Here is a 19786-nt window from a genome sequence, read left to right as displayed (position 1 = left end):
TATAATCCACCAAGTATAATAAAAATAGAAATATAAGTAATATACCTATGGTTTTGTTAGGTTATAGATAGGCTTACCATACTACCGCTGTAAACCGTATCCCAGTTGAAACCAAAAATATGATGACTGTACAATTGGGAAGTCACGCTGTCTGGAGTCCAATCTAGACATAGTTTGTATATTACATGGCTATCTACATGTCGCCATCCCCATCCGCAGCCAAATACACTGTGTAGCTGACATAGTGAAAACGTCCTTGCCAGCACAGTCTATTTAGCCAGGCGACATGGTCACCATCACCCACAGTGTACGTACGGGGATGATTCTTGCTAACCTGGGTGATTTTGACAATCTAGTCAAAATCGCTTGTTCAAAACGCCCCGTGTTTACACATTTTAAGTTATAGAGGACCTCTCCTGTATAGAACATTGCTGACATAAGGAACATCAATATATTTGAGATCGATAATTCCATTTGCAGTGTGCGTTGCTTGCATGGTATATAGGTAATTATTATGTAAATAAGAATGTTGACGTTGACTACCAATGCAAACCTAATCTCCTCTCTGCAAATATCCATCAAAAATTCATCAAAACAAATTCCTAGTATATGCAAATATACCTGGCCAATTAAGCTGATTCTGATCATTAAAGATCTTGTTTTCATTACATACTCAGCTGTTCCCGTGATTTCCTAATATATATATATATATATATATATATATATATATATATATATATATATATATATATATATATATATATATATATAGGTCTGTCATGTGAGATTATACACAAAAACTAACATCTGTACGTCTGTTTTGCAGAAAATGTAAAAAGGAACAAACATTTTCACAGCAAGAGGAGGAAACCCGATGAGGATGAAAAGAAATTAATTCTGAAAGGGCTGCGGACAGACAATATTTCAGACTTCTCCGAGAGCAGCGACTCAGAAAATTCAAATAAAAGGATAATAGATTCTTCCTCCGAGCAAAATTCCGAGAACGAGTTGAAAAGCAAGAACACTTCAAAGATAAATGGAGACGAAGGAAAATCCCAAAGTAGCGAAGGGGCTGAGGAACAGACACTAATAGATAGGCATTCTCACTGGGATGAAATACAGGAAGATAAAAAGCAGGAAGACGCAGAAAGACACAAGTCAGCTGACTTACAGCTGCAGAAAGAAAACTCTCAGTATCTCCTATCCGAACAGACAGCACTTTATGAGCAGAATTCCAATAAACCGCGTGTTCAAGATGGCCTGGTTGAGAGGAACAATATTACAGACTTGTTACAGATGGAGCCTCTTATCAGCAAGCCCCCCACACCCAAAAACTCTATTGTCTTAACTCACGAAAACAGTTTGGACAAAGCACCCCAGGAAAGCAGTTCAAATCATTTTAACGCACAGCCCGCTGCCAAGAAGGAGCTACTACAAGGCGGCGACCCAAAGCAGTCATTTGTCAATTTTTCCAGCGCAAAGAAGCTGGAACCCGAGCATGACTGGAATGACAATGTGAACAGTAAGGGGGACATGGCACTTTCAGGGGTGTTAAAGGCACCCCCGTCTACGAATAAGGAGATGAATGACAGAGAGAAAATCTACCATACCTCTGTCATCGGCAGCACGTCCTTAACAGATGAACAGAAGAGGCTTCAAAAACAGACGCTGGATGCTCTTAAGACAAAACCACACTCATTGGAAGCCTCTAGTAAAATAAAATACAGTTCATCTCCAGACGTGTTAAAGTCTCGGTCGGTCCATTCGCCGGATTCATTGAAACTCAAAATGAACTATCACAATAGTCCGAGTTCTGCAATGATGAGGGCAGTGAGCAAAATGGAATGTGATACACACAGATCCAGCTTCCACCCGGTGGCAGCCAGAGTTAGTGCGATTGAATCTACAAAAAGTCCACTTATTATAGACAAAAATGAACATTTTACAGTTTACAGGGACCCAGCACTTGTTGGACCAGAGACAGCAGCTAGTCACATTTCTCCTTATTTGCACCAGCACAATTTTGCTCTTCATTCTCCGGCTCATCGAGCATGTTTACCTCCCAACAGCCACCACCCAGCACTAACCGCTAACCCTCATATGTTAACGTCGTCGTCAAACCAAACGCCTATGACTGCTATCAGTGCCCATCAGCTGGGCAGCACATCCCACCATTCAGTCCACCATCCTCACTTGCTACCTACGGTGCTATCTGGCATGCCCCCTGGCACTTTGTTAGGAGGCCACCCTCAGCTAGAGACTGCACATGCCAGCAGCCTTAGCCACTTGGCACTTGCACATCAGCAGCAGCAGCAAATGTTACAGCACCAGCCACCTCATCTACTGGGCCAAGCTCACCCTCAAGCCTCGTATAACCAACTAGGACTTTATCCAATCATCTGGCAGTATCCAAATGGAAGCCATGCCTATTCCAGCCTTGGCCTGCCCTCCTCAAAATGGGTGCATCCAGAGAATCATGTCAATGCGGAGTCTTCCATTAGAAGGGTAAGGATATATGTGCGTGTGTAGGGACCAATGTTATTTCCTCAGCATTGACTAGTTGCTGGTAATTGTCCCTATACCTTTCATTAGTGTTATTGTGCCCATAAATGGGCAATTTAATGAAGATTTGTACAGTTGAACAAAGAAAACACGGCACTTGTGTATTAGCAGGGCGCCAATTACGTAGTTTGCGTAGTGGTGTATTGAGAATACCAATACACCACTATGCTGGCTACGTAACTTACGTAACTTACGTAACTTGTTCAGGAGCTCTGCTAATACACAATGGTTCATATCCCCACTATCCACATCATACCCCCAGTATCCACATGGGCGTGGAGTTAATTTGATAAAGTGTAGCTTCGGGCTCGCTGCACTCGCCACACTTTGTAAAATTAGCTCCATGCCCACGTGGACACTGGGGGTATGACGTGAATAGTGGGGATATGATTGTGTTAGTGGGTGAAATGTGTGGTGTGTGTAGTGCATTATACTTACCCTCAACGATGTCCCCGGCGCCAGCGTTCCCCTCCTCCGGCACTCGGCTCCTCCATGTCACCAGTGTCCCCTTCACCAGCGTTCCTGTCACCAGCGTTCGCCCTCCTCCGGCCCGCACTCACGTCCTCCATGACACTCCCCGGCGGCAGCAATGTACGCAATTAGTGTAGTGCCGCTGGGGGAGCAGGGAAACTGTGATGCTCCCCCAGCGGCAGTACGCTGAATTACGTACATTGCTGCCGCCGGGGGGGAGGGGGGGGGTGTGTCTTGGAGGACGCAAGTGCGGGCCGGGGGAGGGAAACGCTGGTGACGGGGACACCGGTGACATGGAGGAGCCGAGTGCCGGAGGAGGGGAATGCTGGCGCCGGGGACATCGTTGAGGGTAAGTATAATGCACTACACACATATTAGCAGGGCACCTGGCTATGCTATGCTGACAATGTAGCCTAAGGTACGTTGTCAGCGTAGCGTAGCCGGGCGCCCTGCTAATACACAAGTACCGAAAACACAAAGTCACTCATTCTCCACAACATTCACTTTCATTTTTTTCTGCATATCATTGGAAGATGACCACTGTGGGTGCTAGTGACTTCTGAAAGCACCAACAGGCCTGTTGCCGGAGGGTATATGGATGATGAGCCAGAGAGAACCGGATGTTTGTATAGTATCTCTTCTCATCTGGACACCCATCTGCCCATGGGAGAACATTTTATGCATACAATACTACTTTTACTGTCTGTAAAGCTGCAGAAAACAAGTGCTCATTAGCAGTTAGTTTAAAGCATTAACCTGCTAATCTGTGTGCTGATTGGTTGTTTGTTATTCTGTTTTCACCTGTGTAGATAATATAGGATTATGGGGTATTTAAGATGGTTACGGTTTGTGTATGTTACCAGCTGTTTGGTGAGTCACCAGTCCTGTAGTTAGATCTCCATCTTGTCCTGTAAATGGGAGGTAGAACATTTTCCGACATTCACTGAATCAGCAATTAGCTTGTTTGTGGTGTGATGTCGAGCGGGCTTTGTTGACGCGGTAGTAATGTCCGATTATTATTATAACCGTGTCGGTAGTAGAATATTAAACGTGATGCTTTAAAATCATGTGTAAGCTTATACTGCCAACAATGTTTTTATGAACTTAAATACTTTGCGGCTTAGGGGGATAACTGCCACTAAATTACAAATTTAGCGTTTGTTCCTGTGAATGCAGATTCTGCTTTTTAAAGAGCCGAATCTGCAGAGCTGAGTCCCGGACGAAAACGGCCAGGATTGAATAGGTCCTGGCCGATATTTCCAAGCATTGGAAATATAGGCCGGCATTGAATGTGTCTGCTTGACCTCACGCTGCCAGCAAATTGGTTGATGACATTGCAACTGTCTGCGAACTATAGCGATCCGATTTAAAGAGGGCAATAAGGAAGAATGGGTTCTGTTTTATAATCATTTTCATTTATTCTTCTTTTTTTTTTTTTGTGGAGACATCCACTTTAACAATACTAATTGCAGGCTGTGCGATATAGAAGTATATCTCTAGGTGGATGCTGTTATTCTTCTGTAACCATAGAAAATCATTATTAGCAGAGAGCATCTCTGGGCTGTTCTGAGATTATGAGGCTTGTATCTCTGGGGCAGAGGAAATGAGTATAAGAAAATAAATGGGTTTTCAGCATTCAGCCGCACACTCCCTGATTCTGCACCAGGCTGATTGCTGCGGCCCTGGATTTGAACTGCTGTTTAAAGGAAAGGGGAAGTGAAAAGCCTGGCATTAGGTATACTCTGGATATAATAGCATCCTTCTGGGGGAGGCAGGCCAATGTAAACATCTTGCTGGGATAATTTATAACATGCATATTTTCCATATGTGGTCATATAGAACTTTCCTCTTACTGTTTTGTGCTTTGAATTACATACACTGCCCTGGGAAATGCTCTGAGCAGAGCCAATTACATTAGATTGAGTGCTTAAGAGTGGAGCCTGCATTTAAAAAAAAACCCTGTCTCTATAAACATACAGTATAAGGAGGGTGGTTCAATAAATAAGAGAAGACCTCTCACGTATGTAATGTTCTCTATGCCATCATTTCCAGCCAGACCCGGTAGCCCACTACCATTAGATTGAGCCTCACGTCAGTCATACTGTGCCTACATCCGCTGTAAGATGACTGAATCACGGGGAAACCATGAGGCACATTTAGTTATCGAGTTTATACGCCTAAATTGCACATCACCACTAAAATTCATTGCCACCATTTCGAGATGTACAGTGATAACATCCTGTCCCGGAATCAGGTTCTGGTTTGGTGCACTGCTTTATATAACGGCAGGGCAGATGTTGAAGATGTGCAACTATCCGCACTGGCTGTTCCTGTTCCTCACGGAAGATGTTGGAAAAGTATGACTGAACCGAGGCATAATGAGGGGGGATCTGTGGGCTTCTTGCTCTGGCCTGGTGGGAAATTACAATGATATAGAGAGATATGAGTGCATACCTTTTGTTAGTTGCCAACAGCAGGTTGAACTGTTTGCGTGAGGCCACATTTTAGTGATCTGTATGTGATACACCTAAGGAATAAAAAGGACCCTGAAGTCTGGTGTCATACAAAATGGGTTGCGTATTTTTAATTTTATTTTTTTTAACTTGCCAGTAAAATGACAGCACATTATGTAACATGGCACCGCCAGTCTGCTTCATTGATGCTAGTAACCTGGTGAAGGTTTGTCCCTAGAAGGAATACTACTTGGCAGCATTGGATTGGATGTTGGGGGACAATCTGGTTGATCTAGCTAGAATAAGATTTTTTTTTTATTGCATTTAAGTCATGCATTTGGGTATTAAAAATCAAGGTTAAAAAACAACATAATTTGCTCATATATGAGATCACACCTAGAATATGGTGTTCAGCTTTGGCAGGCATATATTTGAAGAAAGTAAAAAGAGAAAAAAAATGTAATTTAGAATACAATACAAAAAAAAATAACATATAAATATAATTTAATAACAAGTAACAGCCGATACTAAAGAGAAAAATATATAAATATATCTAATAAAAACTTCCTTCCATAGAAGGGAGGAAAATTATCAATAAAACCTGACTTGTGGATCCAGTATTGTCAGCCTTAAACAAAAACACTCCGCTGTATCTAATGCTGTGTACACACGGGGTAATATGATTGCTGGGGATATATTGCTAGCAATATATCCCCAGCAATCATATTGCTCAGTGTCTCCTTTTCATCAGCGATGAAAAGGAGACACTGCTACGGGGCGGAGGGGGAGCGCAGCAGCAGCAGCAGACGCTGCTGCTGTCACTTTGATGGGAGGAGGGAGGGAGCAGTGGCACGGGGCTGGGGGAGATCAACGCTGATCTCCCCGGGGCTGACCTCCCAGCACAGCGATCGCCGGGGAAAGCCGCTGGTCACAGGAGCATGCTTCTGCGACCAGTGACCATTAGGCAGTGCACACGGGAGCCTGATAGTAGTCCTATAGTAAGATATGCCGGCCGGCACTACTTTAAATGGCAAACTGTCGAGAACTGATGCGTTTGTCTGCTTACATCTGTCAGCGTCTGTCTCAAAGATTTGAAGAGATACAAATCACAAATTGTGCAAAGAAGGACTGGTAAAATGATGCATGGAATACTGCACTATGTATATGTGAGCGTATACAAACCCTCCAGTGTCAGGCAGAGTTCATTAGAGTCCACCCCAGAGAATGCAGCGGTAGGGGGCCATGTTTAAGGGTCGTGTCCAGCCATTAGAGAGGACATTCAAAGAACAGTGCCCCTTCATAAAGAATGGAACAAGAGAGAGTAGCACCCAGTTTAATTAGCAGGAGTGCTACTCTTGATGTAGTTTCCATAGAAACAAAGCAAGCACCCAGGATTCTCCTATATCCTGCTCTGCTACCAAATGACAGTATATAATTGTTTGCTAGGCGATGATGGCTTTCCCCAAAAAAACATTCCCAGTAAAATTTGGGATTTCTGTTGTAAGCAAATTCTTCACTGTATTTTGCCTGCACTATTATAAACTCTTTGGTACTTGTTTCCTAGCACGGCCACACCGATTAGCATCGGGATGGTCGTGTCGGAAAAATCGCGTCGGTCGCATCGCATGCGATTTGGTCGCATGCGATGCGACCGATGCGATCCGATTTTTACATTGGATCCAATGTAAAATGGTCCCTGGGACCCGATTTTACATAGTATTCAATGTAAAATAGCCCCCAGACCCCAATTTCAGCACCCCTGATGGTTGAAATGGCCCCTCATTGGTAACGCCACCCCACGATTGACGCTAACCCGAAGCGTGGCGAGGGGCGGCGGTGCGCGTCCTCCGACCTTTTCATACCCCTACTATCCACGTCGGCGTGGAGTTGAGAATAGAATAGTGTGGCGAGCCCCGCGAGGGGACGCGGATACCTGTGAAGCCCGCGAGGGGACGCGGATACCTGTGAAGGTATCCACGTCCCCTCGCGGGGCTCGCCACGCTTCGGGCTCGGTGGCTCGCTGCGCTCGCCACACTATTCTATTCTCAACTCCACGCCGACGTGGATAGTAGGGGTATGAAAAGGTCGGAGGACGCGCACCGCCGCCCCTCGCGGGCTCGCTGCGCTCGCCACGCTTCGGGTTGGCGTCAATAGTGGGGTGGCGTTTACAATGTGGGGGCATGACGGGGCCATATACAATGAGAAATGGCCCATATTGGCCCCTTTCCCATTGATTACTATGTGAAGATGGACTTAATCAAGTCCATCTTATCTTGTGCCATTATAATGGCACAAGACCGACGCGATTTCAATGTTAAAAGTATTTTAACATTGAAGCCTATGGAGAAATCGGGTCCATCGCGTCGGTCGCGTCGTGTGCCTTATTAAAGGCACACGACCGACGCGATGGACCCGATTTTCCATTTGCCGGTAAAATGGACCTGATTTGAAAGAAAATCGGGTCCATCGTGGGCATCGTGTGCCTTAAAGTTAAGGCACACGATCAAGAAGATTGTGGCCGTGCTAGGAAACAAGTACCAACTCTTTAAATGTCAATTTATGGAAAATGTCATTAGTGTGTTTTAGTAAGTATCCATTCAAAAACTGCATAAATTATTACTATTGACTGTTCTGCACAATATCCGCTTTGTATTGTTGACCCTTGTATATGTGGATTGTTTATAGCATGTTTTTATTACGACGTTCTTTTATTTTGCACTCAGACCTGGACCACGGATTAAAGCATGTGTTTATTCTTGCAAATTCTGTTCATAAACAAGTTGCCCTGAGTAATCAACGAAATATATCCCTGTTTATTTCTCTACCATCTTTAAGAACCTGTTTTCCTCTATCCGCTAACTTTTTTTTCTTCCCCCTACCAAGAACACTGCCAGCCCTTGGATGCATCAGCCCACACCGGTGAGTTCAGCAGACGGTCTACTAATGGGTCACCTTCCTGTACGTCCATCCAGCGCTGATCCTCATAGGCCACTCAAGCTGGCTACACATCCAAGCCCACCCTTATCTAAGCCTTCTGCAGATCATCATCATAAAGAGTAAGTTGTTATTCCTATTTTTCCGTATTAAGGTGGAATATCATGTACTACCTGTATTGAGTAAGAATTTTTTCTCACTTCTCAACAGAGATATAGAGAAGAAGACTTTCGGTGACCCAATGCGCTCAGTTAGTTCAACAACAGCAAAGTCGGACCACGAACACAGCCGGATGCACTCGGGGAAAGACAGCCATATACACAGGCATTATATGGAACCTGTACTGAGCCACACCAAGTTGCAACGCTCCGTGCCAGAGACTGTAGAGAGGCAGAACAAATATAAGGAGGAACATAAGCGAATCCTTCAAGAAAGTATTGATGCAACCTCCTATTCAATGAAAATGAAAGCACATGAAAATGAGCGTGAGAGCTACACCAGGGTCACACCCATTGTGTCTTGCAGCCCCAAAAGCCACTTGGTTAAACAGGAAAATAATGTAGAGCGCCCTATTTCAGATTTGTACAAAATAAAAAATTCAGTCGCACAAAGTTTGCCGCAAAGTAACTATTTCACCACGTTATCCAATAGTGTGGTGAATGAACCTCCAAGGTCGTTTGCATCTAAGGAAGCTGTAAATGTGTACTCTGAAAAGCAAAATGCTAGCTCTGCAACAAATTCTTCTACTATGAACTCCTACATGTCATCCCTGTCCAAGCCACCACCCTTGATTAAACACCAACCTGAAGATGGATCGGTGAATAAATTGAATGAGCCGATTCCTCAACAGGTGGCAACTCACACAATTACCTCCTACAGAGGAGATAGCAGAAGTCCAACTCAGTTGTCCATCTCTTCCTCAAATGCACTCCGTAGTATGCCTGCCCTTCATAGGGCGCCGGTTTTCCATCCTCCAATTCACCACAGTCTTGATAGGAAAGATGTTAGTTATAGCAACCTTTCTCCACCAACCCTCACTCCAGTGCAGCCTGTCAACACTGGAGGAAAAATCCCAGAGCTTCAAAAACCCCCAACGTTGGTCCCCGAGCTAAAGGAAGGTGCTGCAAGTTACAAGAAGAGTGCTGAAAAATCCGGCCAGGAGGTATGGAAAACCATAGAGAAGCAAAACCACAGTAAAATACAGTGGATGCCGGAGAAAAATCATGTCAAGGTACCGTCAGCAACCGCATCCGTCATTGTACGCTCACAATCTAGTGCAAAGTATGATAACATGCCAGTAACTCATGCAGTCTCAAAGGAACGAGTTGGCGAAAGATCTTCAGCTGGAATCAATCACTCGGATAGCTTAAAGCCCTTGGAAGCCAGAGAGGCTATGAGGAATGCCCAATCAATTACAAATTCAGACAGCACTCATGTGCTCTTTGAGAAGAACCCTCACACTCCCTCGCACAGCATTCCCAGCTCATCCACGCCTGGAACTAATATAATGTGCAGTACGAAAACTGATGTGACCACCTCTGCCCCCACCACCACAAGCGTTTCAAGCTCCTGTGGATCAGAAGTTACTTACTCTTTATCCAGTGCTGTTTTGACTTGTACCGTAATAGAGCGCAACAGTTCGGTCTCTGGAAATCAGGCTGTGGGGCAAGCTCAAGAGGGCGCAGTTACTGCCACGGCATCAGCCACTCCGGCCAGCAGCAAGACTGCAAGTGCAATTCAACCCAACGCTTCATACCCCCCTTCAAGTGACTTCATCCATTTAAAAAAGCACAAGGCAGCGTTGGCTGCAGCTCAGTTAAAAACCAGTAATGTCAGTGATACAGAGACCATTGCTGTGAAAAACCAGACCTTTCCAGCTTCAGGCTCTCCAGATAGCAGCACACCCTGCAGCTCAACAAACACAACAAGCTCTGCAGGCAACGGGCAGACTTCCCAATGCAGCCAGCCAAATTATCACACAAAACTGAAAAAGGCCTGGCTTACCAGACATTCAGAAGAGGATAAAAACACTAACACTAAGCCAGAGAGCACAGGCAGCACTATGGTCTCTGAAATAATTAAGCCTTGCACTGTCAATCTGATTGCTTCAACCTCCAGTGAGCTCCAGAATAACCTCGACCTTCGAGCGCTGGACGACAAGTCTCCCAAGGAGGATAGGCTTACAAGGAGGAGGGCTAAAAGGACTTACGAATCTGGCTCCGATAGCGATGACTCAGATGAAAGCGAGAGCAAGTCTGGACAAAGGCAGAAACGTCAGCCCAAGCCAACATACAAAAAGAAGCAAAATGATATGCAGAGGCGAAAAGGTGATACAGACAAAGAGGACGAAATAAAACCCAATGGTATTCTGAGCCGTAGTGCCAAGGAGAAAAGCAAATTGAAGTTACAAAGCAATAGTTCCGGCAGTAAGTATGCTCCCCATCCTAGATTACGCTTGATGTGCATAGTACGGGGCATATGTAATAGTGTCAGGTTTTTTTTTTTTTTAAAGTGCCAATCCTTTACAGGGCGTGGTTTTGCTTTGTAAAAGATTGCCACTTTAAAAAAAAAAACACGCCGGTATTCCGCACCTCTGGCAACTCGGATGCTATTACACATGGCCCCATGTGTCTTTATTTGTACCACTTTTTTGTGTTGGTTATCTTTGTTCCTATTCATAATATGGAATACATAAATCTTGTCAACATGCATAATGTTGTTCAGCTTGAAATGCTCCATAAAGTATATCAGACGCCAGCAGAACAACTTCAACCATGATTGTCAATTTTACAGTTCTACTGCCAGTACACGTTGTCAACCTCTCTGCATTGTTGTTCTAGGCCAGACCTAGGTTTTGTTGACGTCAACATGGGCAAAGCCTATACATACCCATACTGCTTAGTAATACAGCTTTTCTGAGGGCTATACTTCAGGAACAAATGAGATCGTTCGTCAAACACATAAGTAATTAAACGGCAAATGAGAGCCTGTATATACATTGTTCTTCTGTCATTTATTTGTAGAGTGAGATAACTGCAGCACGTACCTGCAGGTCTCCTATCACAGCACACAGCTGTCCTTGGTGCTATCTGAGACCAAGCACAGCTATGAAATGACAGTGCTTAGTGTGGGAAAGGGTGCATAATGTACATGATTGTTCAGCTTCTCCCTCTGTACTTGTTGTATTGTGGAGGTAGAAATGTTGTGGGCTTAACCAGCCTGTTCCCTCGCAACCAGTGACGTCAGCCAGACATCACTGTGCATTTCATTGATTTAGCCAGTTCCCTGTGAGCTGACTAATCGTCTCAGCCCACATCAAGGCTGCCTCCACCGTGTAGGCGACAGCCAGATTGAAGCCCACACACAGGATACACTAAACCCAAACAGTGTCAAGAACAGCTGAGTCATGTCTTTGGCATGTGTAAAAATAATCTCTGTTAGTAAATAAAGTGAAGCGTGAAGTAGAGGAGAGTCTGTACGGTTGTATTCGAGCAGGGGTGGCCAAACCGGTCCTCGATCTTCCAACAGTCCAGGTTTTCCAAATCACCTAGCTGGTGCACAGGTGCAGTCATTACTAACTGTCACATTTTCAGACACGCTGCACTCATTCCTACTATATATCCACAGGTTGCCTAAAAACACGAACTGTTGGTAGATCTTGAAGACCGGTTTGGCCACCCCTGTATTAGAATATTGCTGGATAGTCACAGAGTTTGCACAAGGTGTACGTACCAGGAGTCCAGTCTCTTTACAGCCCAAAGCCTTGCGGGTCATTGTACAGTAGGTTGCGTTGTGGATTGAGGTGTACAATAGCAGTTTGCATGTTGCTAAGGAGCGTGATAGCCTGGTTTCCCTTTGCCGGGTTTCCCATTTCCCCTTTGTCCGTTCCCAGTTGACAAAATATGACTAGTGTGGAATAAATGCATGTGTCTTGTTTGAATGGAAACGGCAGTGCGTTCCCATGTCAGCAATGTTTGATAAAAATAAAAGAATCCTGTAATGCTTATGTTCCTTTTTTTTATTTATGCACCCACTCTTGAGCTGAGTGTTAAATTACTAACCTCTTTTCATGTTTGGAGACTTGCAATTAAATCTAATGCAAAGACAGGCTGTTAAAGCTGTATTCATTACCAAACCCCCTCCACCCCCTCCCTACCCTTCTTTACAGGCAGCTCTAACAGTGATGCATGTAGGGTAAGTTTAGACTCCTGAAATTGGTCACTGGACTGTTTGTCTTTGTGCAGGGTATTTTCTGAGTCTGTGAACTTGAGTGCCTCTGGAAATATAACTGTACTACAGCTATTTCTGTTCCAACGGCAGTCCTATTGCTGAGCTTGCAATTAAGATGTTGACGTGAGACCATAATGAGTAAATGCACTGCAGTCCTAGATTTTGTGAAATTACTGTGAGGGGCCTATTTAATAAGCAGAGGTTTGAGGTTCTTTGCATATTTGTTGTCATGGTCAACATGTGCTAAAAATTTCTTTGGGGCATATTCAATCCAGGGTCACGGCTGTCGGGCTGGCCTGACACCCGTGACCCTGTCCCATTCTCGGCTGGCTCGACTTGAAATTGGCAGACAGGATTCAATGTCCTGCATGCCAAAAATGGGGCGTGGCTGCGAGATGCGGCCGTGGATCATCGAGCTTCGGCCAGGAGCTCGACAATCCACGGTCGTTCTCGGCAGAATGAGCCTGACTGCTTCTAAAGTCGGGTCCATTCTGACGAGATCCCTGTTCAGTGCTGTTGGGGAAGACAGCATTGAATAGGGCCCCACTGCTATTTCTCCGTCGGGAATAAACATAGGTTGAACTAGATGGAAGTCTTTATTCAGCCTCACCTGCTATGTAACTATGAATAGCGGCTGGAGATTGAGTCAGTCTCTCTGGTTTGCAGAGATTCATAACCAAGCGAGTTTGCCATAGCGCTATTTCCTTCGCATTTGCTTCCCTGGGATCATCAGGCGGTTTATCTATTATAGCATGCTTGCATTCTGGTAAATAATACCATACAGAAATCTTGTGTGATAAAACGATTTCCTATAATGATATATACGATTTGCTGTTGTATGTTCCGTGCTCCAGTTAAATCCTAAGCAATGCATATCTTGTGCCAGAGAACTTGTGCATCGCAAAAAATGTACCATCTGACCACCAGTGGAATATCACATACGTGAACTTCCATTACTTTTTTTTATATGAAAATGCCACCCGTGTTCTCACTCTGACTCGTTGTGATGTGGTTTCAGCTGGCATACCACGTTCAGTATTAAAAGACTGGCGGAAAGTGAAGAAACTCAAGCAGACCGGGGAATCCTTTCTGCAGGATGACTCTTGCTGTGAGATTGGGCCAAATCTACAGAAATGCAGGGAATGCCGACTGATCCGTACCAAAAAAGGCGACGAGTCCACCCACTCTCCGGTGTTCTGCAGATTCTATTATTTCCGAAGGTAATAAGGAATGAGGAAAGTTGTGATCATAGCTGAAGTCTGCAGCTGATATTTTGTTTGAGTTAACAGATAATGAGGGATTGTGTTGGGTTTATATCTTGCATCATAGCCTCGCTGGTGTTAAATGGCACTCCAGCTGTCTAAAGGTACATTGTGTACTGCTATGTTCTGATAAGCAGAATATAATAAGGGTTCCAGCGAAACAGCATCTGGCCTGCAATGGCGTATCGAGTATCTTTATTATCAATGGAAATCTAAAGGATATAAACTTTCACCACTGCAACCAAAGCAAACAAACATCAAGGCAGCAATGCAGGATACATTATTGGTTCTCAGGATCCCAAGTAATTCATGTTTTCCAGGTCATCTAGCAGGTGTACAGGTGTATTCATTACTCACTGACAAGTTTTGTTCTCAATACCCCAAGCAGTTCACATTTACCAGGTCATCTAGCAGGTGTACAGGTGTATTCATTACTCACTGACACGTTTCGAAGGTCCTGAGATGCAGCTAATTATTGTTGCGATTCTGTGAGGAGATCTGGAAAATGTGAACTTTTTTGGGGTCCTGACGACTGAGGTCCTATGTTTTGGAGTAAGATCACTACCTCACTACGGTGTTTCCATAGGGCAATTAGAAAGATGATTGTCAAGTAATGGCTATGCTGATAGAGAAGTTTGGAGGTGATAATATACCCCACTCATACCGATATATGGTCACTTATTGGAAACCCTCTTATGAAGGGAGTTCCAATACCTTTCTACTTAAAGTTACTGTGATGAGCTCTTTTAAACAGGCCAATATCGATGTGGATTCTTAATGGGAAGTCTGGCTGTACTGAAGCTGATGATGCACCAAATGCATTATGTATATGTACATTTATTTAGTATTCCAAATCCATCCAGGGGGCTGTTTTAGCTTGAGCTAAAGTTCCCCCAGAAAGTGCAAGTGTATTGGACAAAGTCAACAATATCCATATTCACTTAATGTGTTTTTTTTTTAAAGGGCATTGCGAATGTATTATGTTATGCATGCTATTATGTCAAGAGGGTTTAAATGCTAGTAATGTGGTGTTTTAGTTATGTAATAAGGAAACAACACTTGAAGGTCATATTTGATGTTTCCAAGTTTCTAAATGATCTTCATATGTTATTAAAGCAAAGCAGCAAGTACTTCCAAATGCCAGGAATACACTGTTCTTTACAGTTCTTACAGAATACTGTGTCCTGTTCTCTCACTAGATTGAATTTACTATGCAAAGAAAGCCAGCATGTCTGTGTGCTAGCAAAGTGGACATGCCATGCGTTACATGTGCCCAGAGTCCCCTCCTGCCTTATAGTTAAATGTTCTGTAGGCTGGAGAGAAGCCTGGAAAAGTTTGCTTTATTCATTGTACAAACATCGAGCACACGATGAAAAGCTGAGCGGTTGGACAGAGATGGATTGTCCGTACACACGGAGAGCAGAACGCTGCCAGCACCAAAAAATTCTTTTTCTGCTGTGTTGCAGGTTATCCTTCAGTAAAAATGGGGTTGTTAGAATAGATGGATTCTCTACCCCTGACCAGTATGATGATGAAGCGCTGAGTTTATGGACGCACGAGAACTATGACGATGATGAGATGGATCTGCATTCTATTAAGTATATCTTGGGTTACATTGGTGACAAATTCTGTCAGTTGGTGACGTCCGAGAAAGCTGCTATGTCCTGGGTGAAGAAGGATGGTACGTGCAGGCTCAGTTGTGTACACTGTCTGACATGAGACTCGTCGTCAGGTGTAAATATTGTGTGGGGGTTGCTGTGGGTGTACAGCAACAGAGGGAAACACATTATATGGATGCAGAAAAAATATACTTCAAGATAAGCGCCTATGGTGTTAAATTAATAACTAGCAGCTGGGGAATCCACGAACAGAACATGGATGGGTGAAGAGGTGATAGGCGTTCCGAGCCTGCCGCGTTTGCAGCGCAAGCAGAGCCGCTTCTTACAGACAGTGCTTGAAACGCCTATCACCTCTTCGCACATTCATGTTCTGTTCGTGGATGTATTAACACCAACGTTTCGGGGCTATGCCCCTTGACAAAGGGGCGCAGCCCCAAAACGTTGGTCACAGAGCCTAATACAAGTTGTTTTTGCATCAAGTCCTCTGAGTGTCAGCCTCTTTTCTTCTATATCCACATCGTCCAGGAAAGGCATCGGGGAGACTGACTCCCAAGGCAGAGTGCCGGGCCGCACAGCATATATATATATTTTGTTAATTCAAAGATTTCATCACATGGACCCCAAATTAGTGCTGCGCTCTGCACACTTTATAGTTCCCATTTGGAGTCCACGTGGCTGTTAAAGCATAAAAAAGTTTTTATAAAGGCATGCTAACCTTCTCATATGTCGACTATTGCCACGTCGACTTTTTGTATGTCAACCATGTCCATGTCAACCATATGGTGTCTGCGTAAACACTGTCGACCTATTGACTGGATACCAAACAGGGCACTTCCGCACAGTACATACTACGCTATAGCTTATGGTGAATGGTGTGGTAACGTATTATTCTCTAACCTCACCCGGAAGTAGAGCTGGGATATAGACAGAACCCAGCTAGTAGTGTTCCTAGTGCAGTCTGACACCTGCACTCAGATGCTGGGTGCTGTTGTCAACTAGGGCAGTGGTTTCCCTAAGGCACCCCAACAGTGCAGGTTTTCAGGATATCCATGCTTGGTGCAAGTGACTTCATTGGTGCCTCCATTCAGTTTTTTATGCCATCTGTGTGCAAGCAGGGATATCCCTACAACCTTGAGTGTTGGTGTTCCTTGAGGAACCACTGGACTACGATGATCTTGGATGTCAGGCTAAAGGCCCCATACACTACCTCTATTTGGGCTGATCGTTCCCGGCGGAACAGGCCGAGAAATTGGCCTGGATCCGCTCAGGTCTGATGCTTGGTCCTGTGACTTGGAGGTCAGACCACCATGCAGGTCCGACCTTGGACCTCCCTCCCGACGGCAGATAACAGGGGTCGCAGGTGATCCATCACAAGTTAAAGGACTGTATGTGAAGGAAAGCATGCGGCCCTGACGCCCGGGAAGGTCTCGGGCGCTCGCGGGTGAGCGGCTCGGCATACACTGCTGCAAGAAATCGTAGTAGTGTATGCCCAGCTTAAGGCTTCCTGTAATCATCACAAAACTAATGTGTTGTTACCTGGAGGAATATTGTCCTTGAGAAAGCATAGCACTTTACAATTGGTAAGGGTTCTGGTTTACACAGTATTACACAATCCAGTAAAGGAAAGAGCGCCATGGTTGAGTTTCCCAGATCTGGTTCTCATGAACCCCTAACTGCTCATGTTTTCCAGATTTTCTTTGGTGGAAATGTAGGAAAATTACTGACCCAGCAAAGTTGCTAAATCCAATGATGCAAGAGGACTGGGTGTGGGAAACAGATCTATGGATGATCTTGGGATCTGCTTTATACTAGGAAACCTTTCTGACACTGACAAGTTGACATAGTTAAATATCTTGGTTTGAGGTTTTTTTTATGAAGCATTATTGAGCTAGCTGAAAAAGAAAAGATGACTTGTCACACAAGGTCCCTGACCGAATAAGTCATTGCCATACTGTTAAGCAACTGTTTCCACAGAGCAGATGTTCATGTTTTTCTGAATTCTTTTGCGTTTCAGCAAAAATAGCCTGGAAGCGAGCGGTCCGAGGTGTCCGCGAGATGTGCGATGCCTGTGAGGCCACCTTGTTTAACATTCACTGGGTCTGCCAGAAATGTGGATTTGTGGTCTGTCTGGATTGTTACAAGGCGAAGGAAAGGAAAAGTTCCCGAGGTCAGTTTACATGAAGCACTCCTTTCTGCGCTGTGTTTATACTGCCTTCTCCCAGAAATGCTTAGCCAGCAATCTCCTGCACGCTTCTTGTATCTGGTGAATTGCTATTTCTGTACTGCAGAAACTCCCCTTCGGTGATTACAGCAAGAAATTTCATAACTTCCCTTTATTGCGCCCCCCCCCCCCCCCCCCCCCCCCCCAAGTCTGTATGGAGCTAGATCTTTCATCTGTACTGTTTCAGGGTCCTCTTTTCTAAAGGTTTGTACATATGTGAAATCTTACGACTTAAAGACTGGAGTTCATGTGTCCCGCTTTATCAATGTGATTATTTATACGGCTTCTGCCAATGGCGTGACACCCGCTCAGCATAAAGATTACAGTGTGCGTGTGGTTTGGAATGGGGCCCATTCACTTACAGCAGGTTTACAGCACATTGCTGCTTCATCAGGATCTTATGGATCATGCTGAAAGTGGGCCTCTCATTCTAGCTATATAAATAGGCTTCTTGAATAATCCTGAATATATATGTGAAGTTTCCCGCATGATGACATATGTCACTTTTGTGGCTTTTTGTCAAATTTTACAGCAAAAGTATGTTGTTCTGTCCGGTCCATTCTGCCAATTGCTGTAACCTCAAACCTGACCTCATGGCTGCATTTAATTAAAGCAGAATAAATAAGTGGGATTAATAGATTGACATATTTCAATAATAAATCATTCTGACTTTTGAGGTTATCGGTGGATTTTAATAAAATGAAATCGTAAATCCATACTATGGTAAAGAGAATTGATTTAATCTCTGTAAATTTAATGACCTGTGAATTCTGTCAAAACACCACTAAAAGATGGTTAAAGAGCTTCCATGGCTCAGGGCATTGGTTTAAATTGCCTGTCAGAGTAGGATGATTTAGTGAGGACCTCACAGGACAAGGTGTGCGCTTGTAAATAACAGAGAGAAGGATGTTCATTTATCCAGGGATACGCTGTCAAATGAGGCCAGCACTACGATGCGTCTTACATGGAGAGCTATGCCCAGTGGTTAGGTGCGCAGTACAAATGTTACATATAGACTAGAACAGGTCACCGTGTGTATGTGTGTTATGCTAATTACCAACAATAAATCTAGAAATAAGCCTCATTATTCCATTTCATATTTAACTATACAGACAGCAACTTTTATTTTAAATAAGTATTATTAATATGAATTATCCATGATTTCCCAATTGATAAGATTTTGAGATGAACTAAAGCCCTGTACACTTGGGGGAGGGGCTGCAGCACAGATCGCTCAGCACATGCTGCTCAGCACCTGCGATGTGTGCTGAGCAATCTGTGCAGAGTGGGCGTTTTGCCTATTGTTTATATGGTATGGGTCAATGGGTGCCCTGCTTCGGGCACACTATTATATTCTCTGTCCATGTGGATAGTTAAGAATTAAAAACCACCTTTTTTTTTTAAGAAAAAAAAAAACATGAAAAACTCATATTTGACCTTTTTGACCATTATTGACCCTTTTTGAGTGTTGACCAATAGTGGTCAACCTGTTACCTAATTGCTATCGACCAGATCCCTACAGGAGCTCACAGACGTGATGCAGAACGATTGTGTTCCTGAAACAGGAACTGTATTATGCAGCACAGAGGATAAGAAATGGTGGAAGAGGAGGTTGTGTGGCTGCTGAACGATGCTAGTCATGTTACCAGGCAGATATGTAGCCAGCAGACTGCCTGCTGTTGTCTCTTCCAGACCTGTATCCCAGCAGTAATATGTTCTGTTCTTACAGACAGAGAGTTATACACGTGGCTGAAATGTGTAAAGGGACAACCTCACGATTACAAGCACCTTATGCCCACACAGATTATTCCATGCTCTGGTAAGTTTACCGACTATTTTCTAGTGAATTAGACATTGTGTGAACCAGGGCTGATTAAGGCTGGAATTATAATGGGCTGTATTCAATGCGGCCGGCAAGGGGGTTAAACGGCTGGGATTACTGAAAACAAGCCCTCCTCACCATTTAACTCGTGCCTTTGCCACTCACTCTGTCAGAGGTAGCCAACTCCAGTCCTCGAGAGCTACCAACAGTTA

At 44.2% G+C, this 19786-nt stretch overlaps 1 protein-coding gene across 4 annotated transcripts in view; it reads left to right on the top strand.

The window, feature by feature from the left end:
- JMJD1C (jumonji domain containing 1C) overlaps positions 1 to 19786 on the top strand; it is a 228243-nt gene that overhangs the window by 185231 nt on the left and 23226 nt on the right. For all 4 annotated transcript variants that reach the window (XM_083149157.1, XM_083149158.1, XM_083149155.1 and 1 more), the window contains 7 exons: positions 827 to 2505; positions 8370 to 8542; positions 8631 to 10846; positions 13669 to 13870; positions 15379 to 15593; positions 17546 to 17698; positions 19482 to 19571. In XM_083149157.1, the coding sequence (XP_083005283.1) occupies positions 827 to 2505; positions 8370 to 8542; positions 8631 to 10846; positions 13669 to 13870; positions 15379 to 15593; positions 17546 to 17698; positions 19482 to 19571 (4728 nt within the window). The remainder of the gene's footprint in view (positions 1 to 826; positions 2506 to 8369; positions 8543 to 8630; positions 10847 to 13668; positions 13871 to 15378; positions 15594 to 17545; positions 17699 to 19481; positions 19572 to 19786) is intronic.

This window comes from Crinia signifera, chromosome 6, assembly GCF_055691185.1.
Source record: "Crinia signifera chromosome 6, ASM5569118v1, whole genome shotgun sequence".
Taxonomy (NCBI): domain Eukaryota; kingdom Metazoa; phylum Chordata; class Amphibia; order Anura; family Myobatrachidae; genus Crinia; species Crinia signifera.
This window is presented reverse-complemented; position numbering and strand designations above follow the sequence as displayed.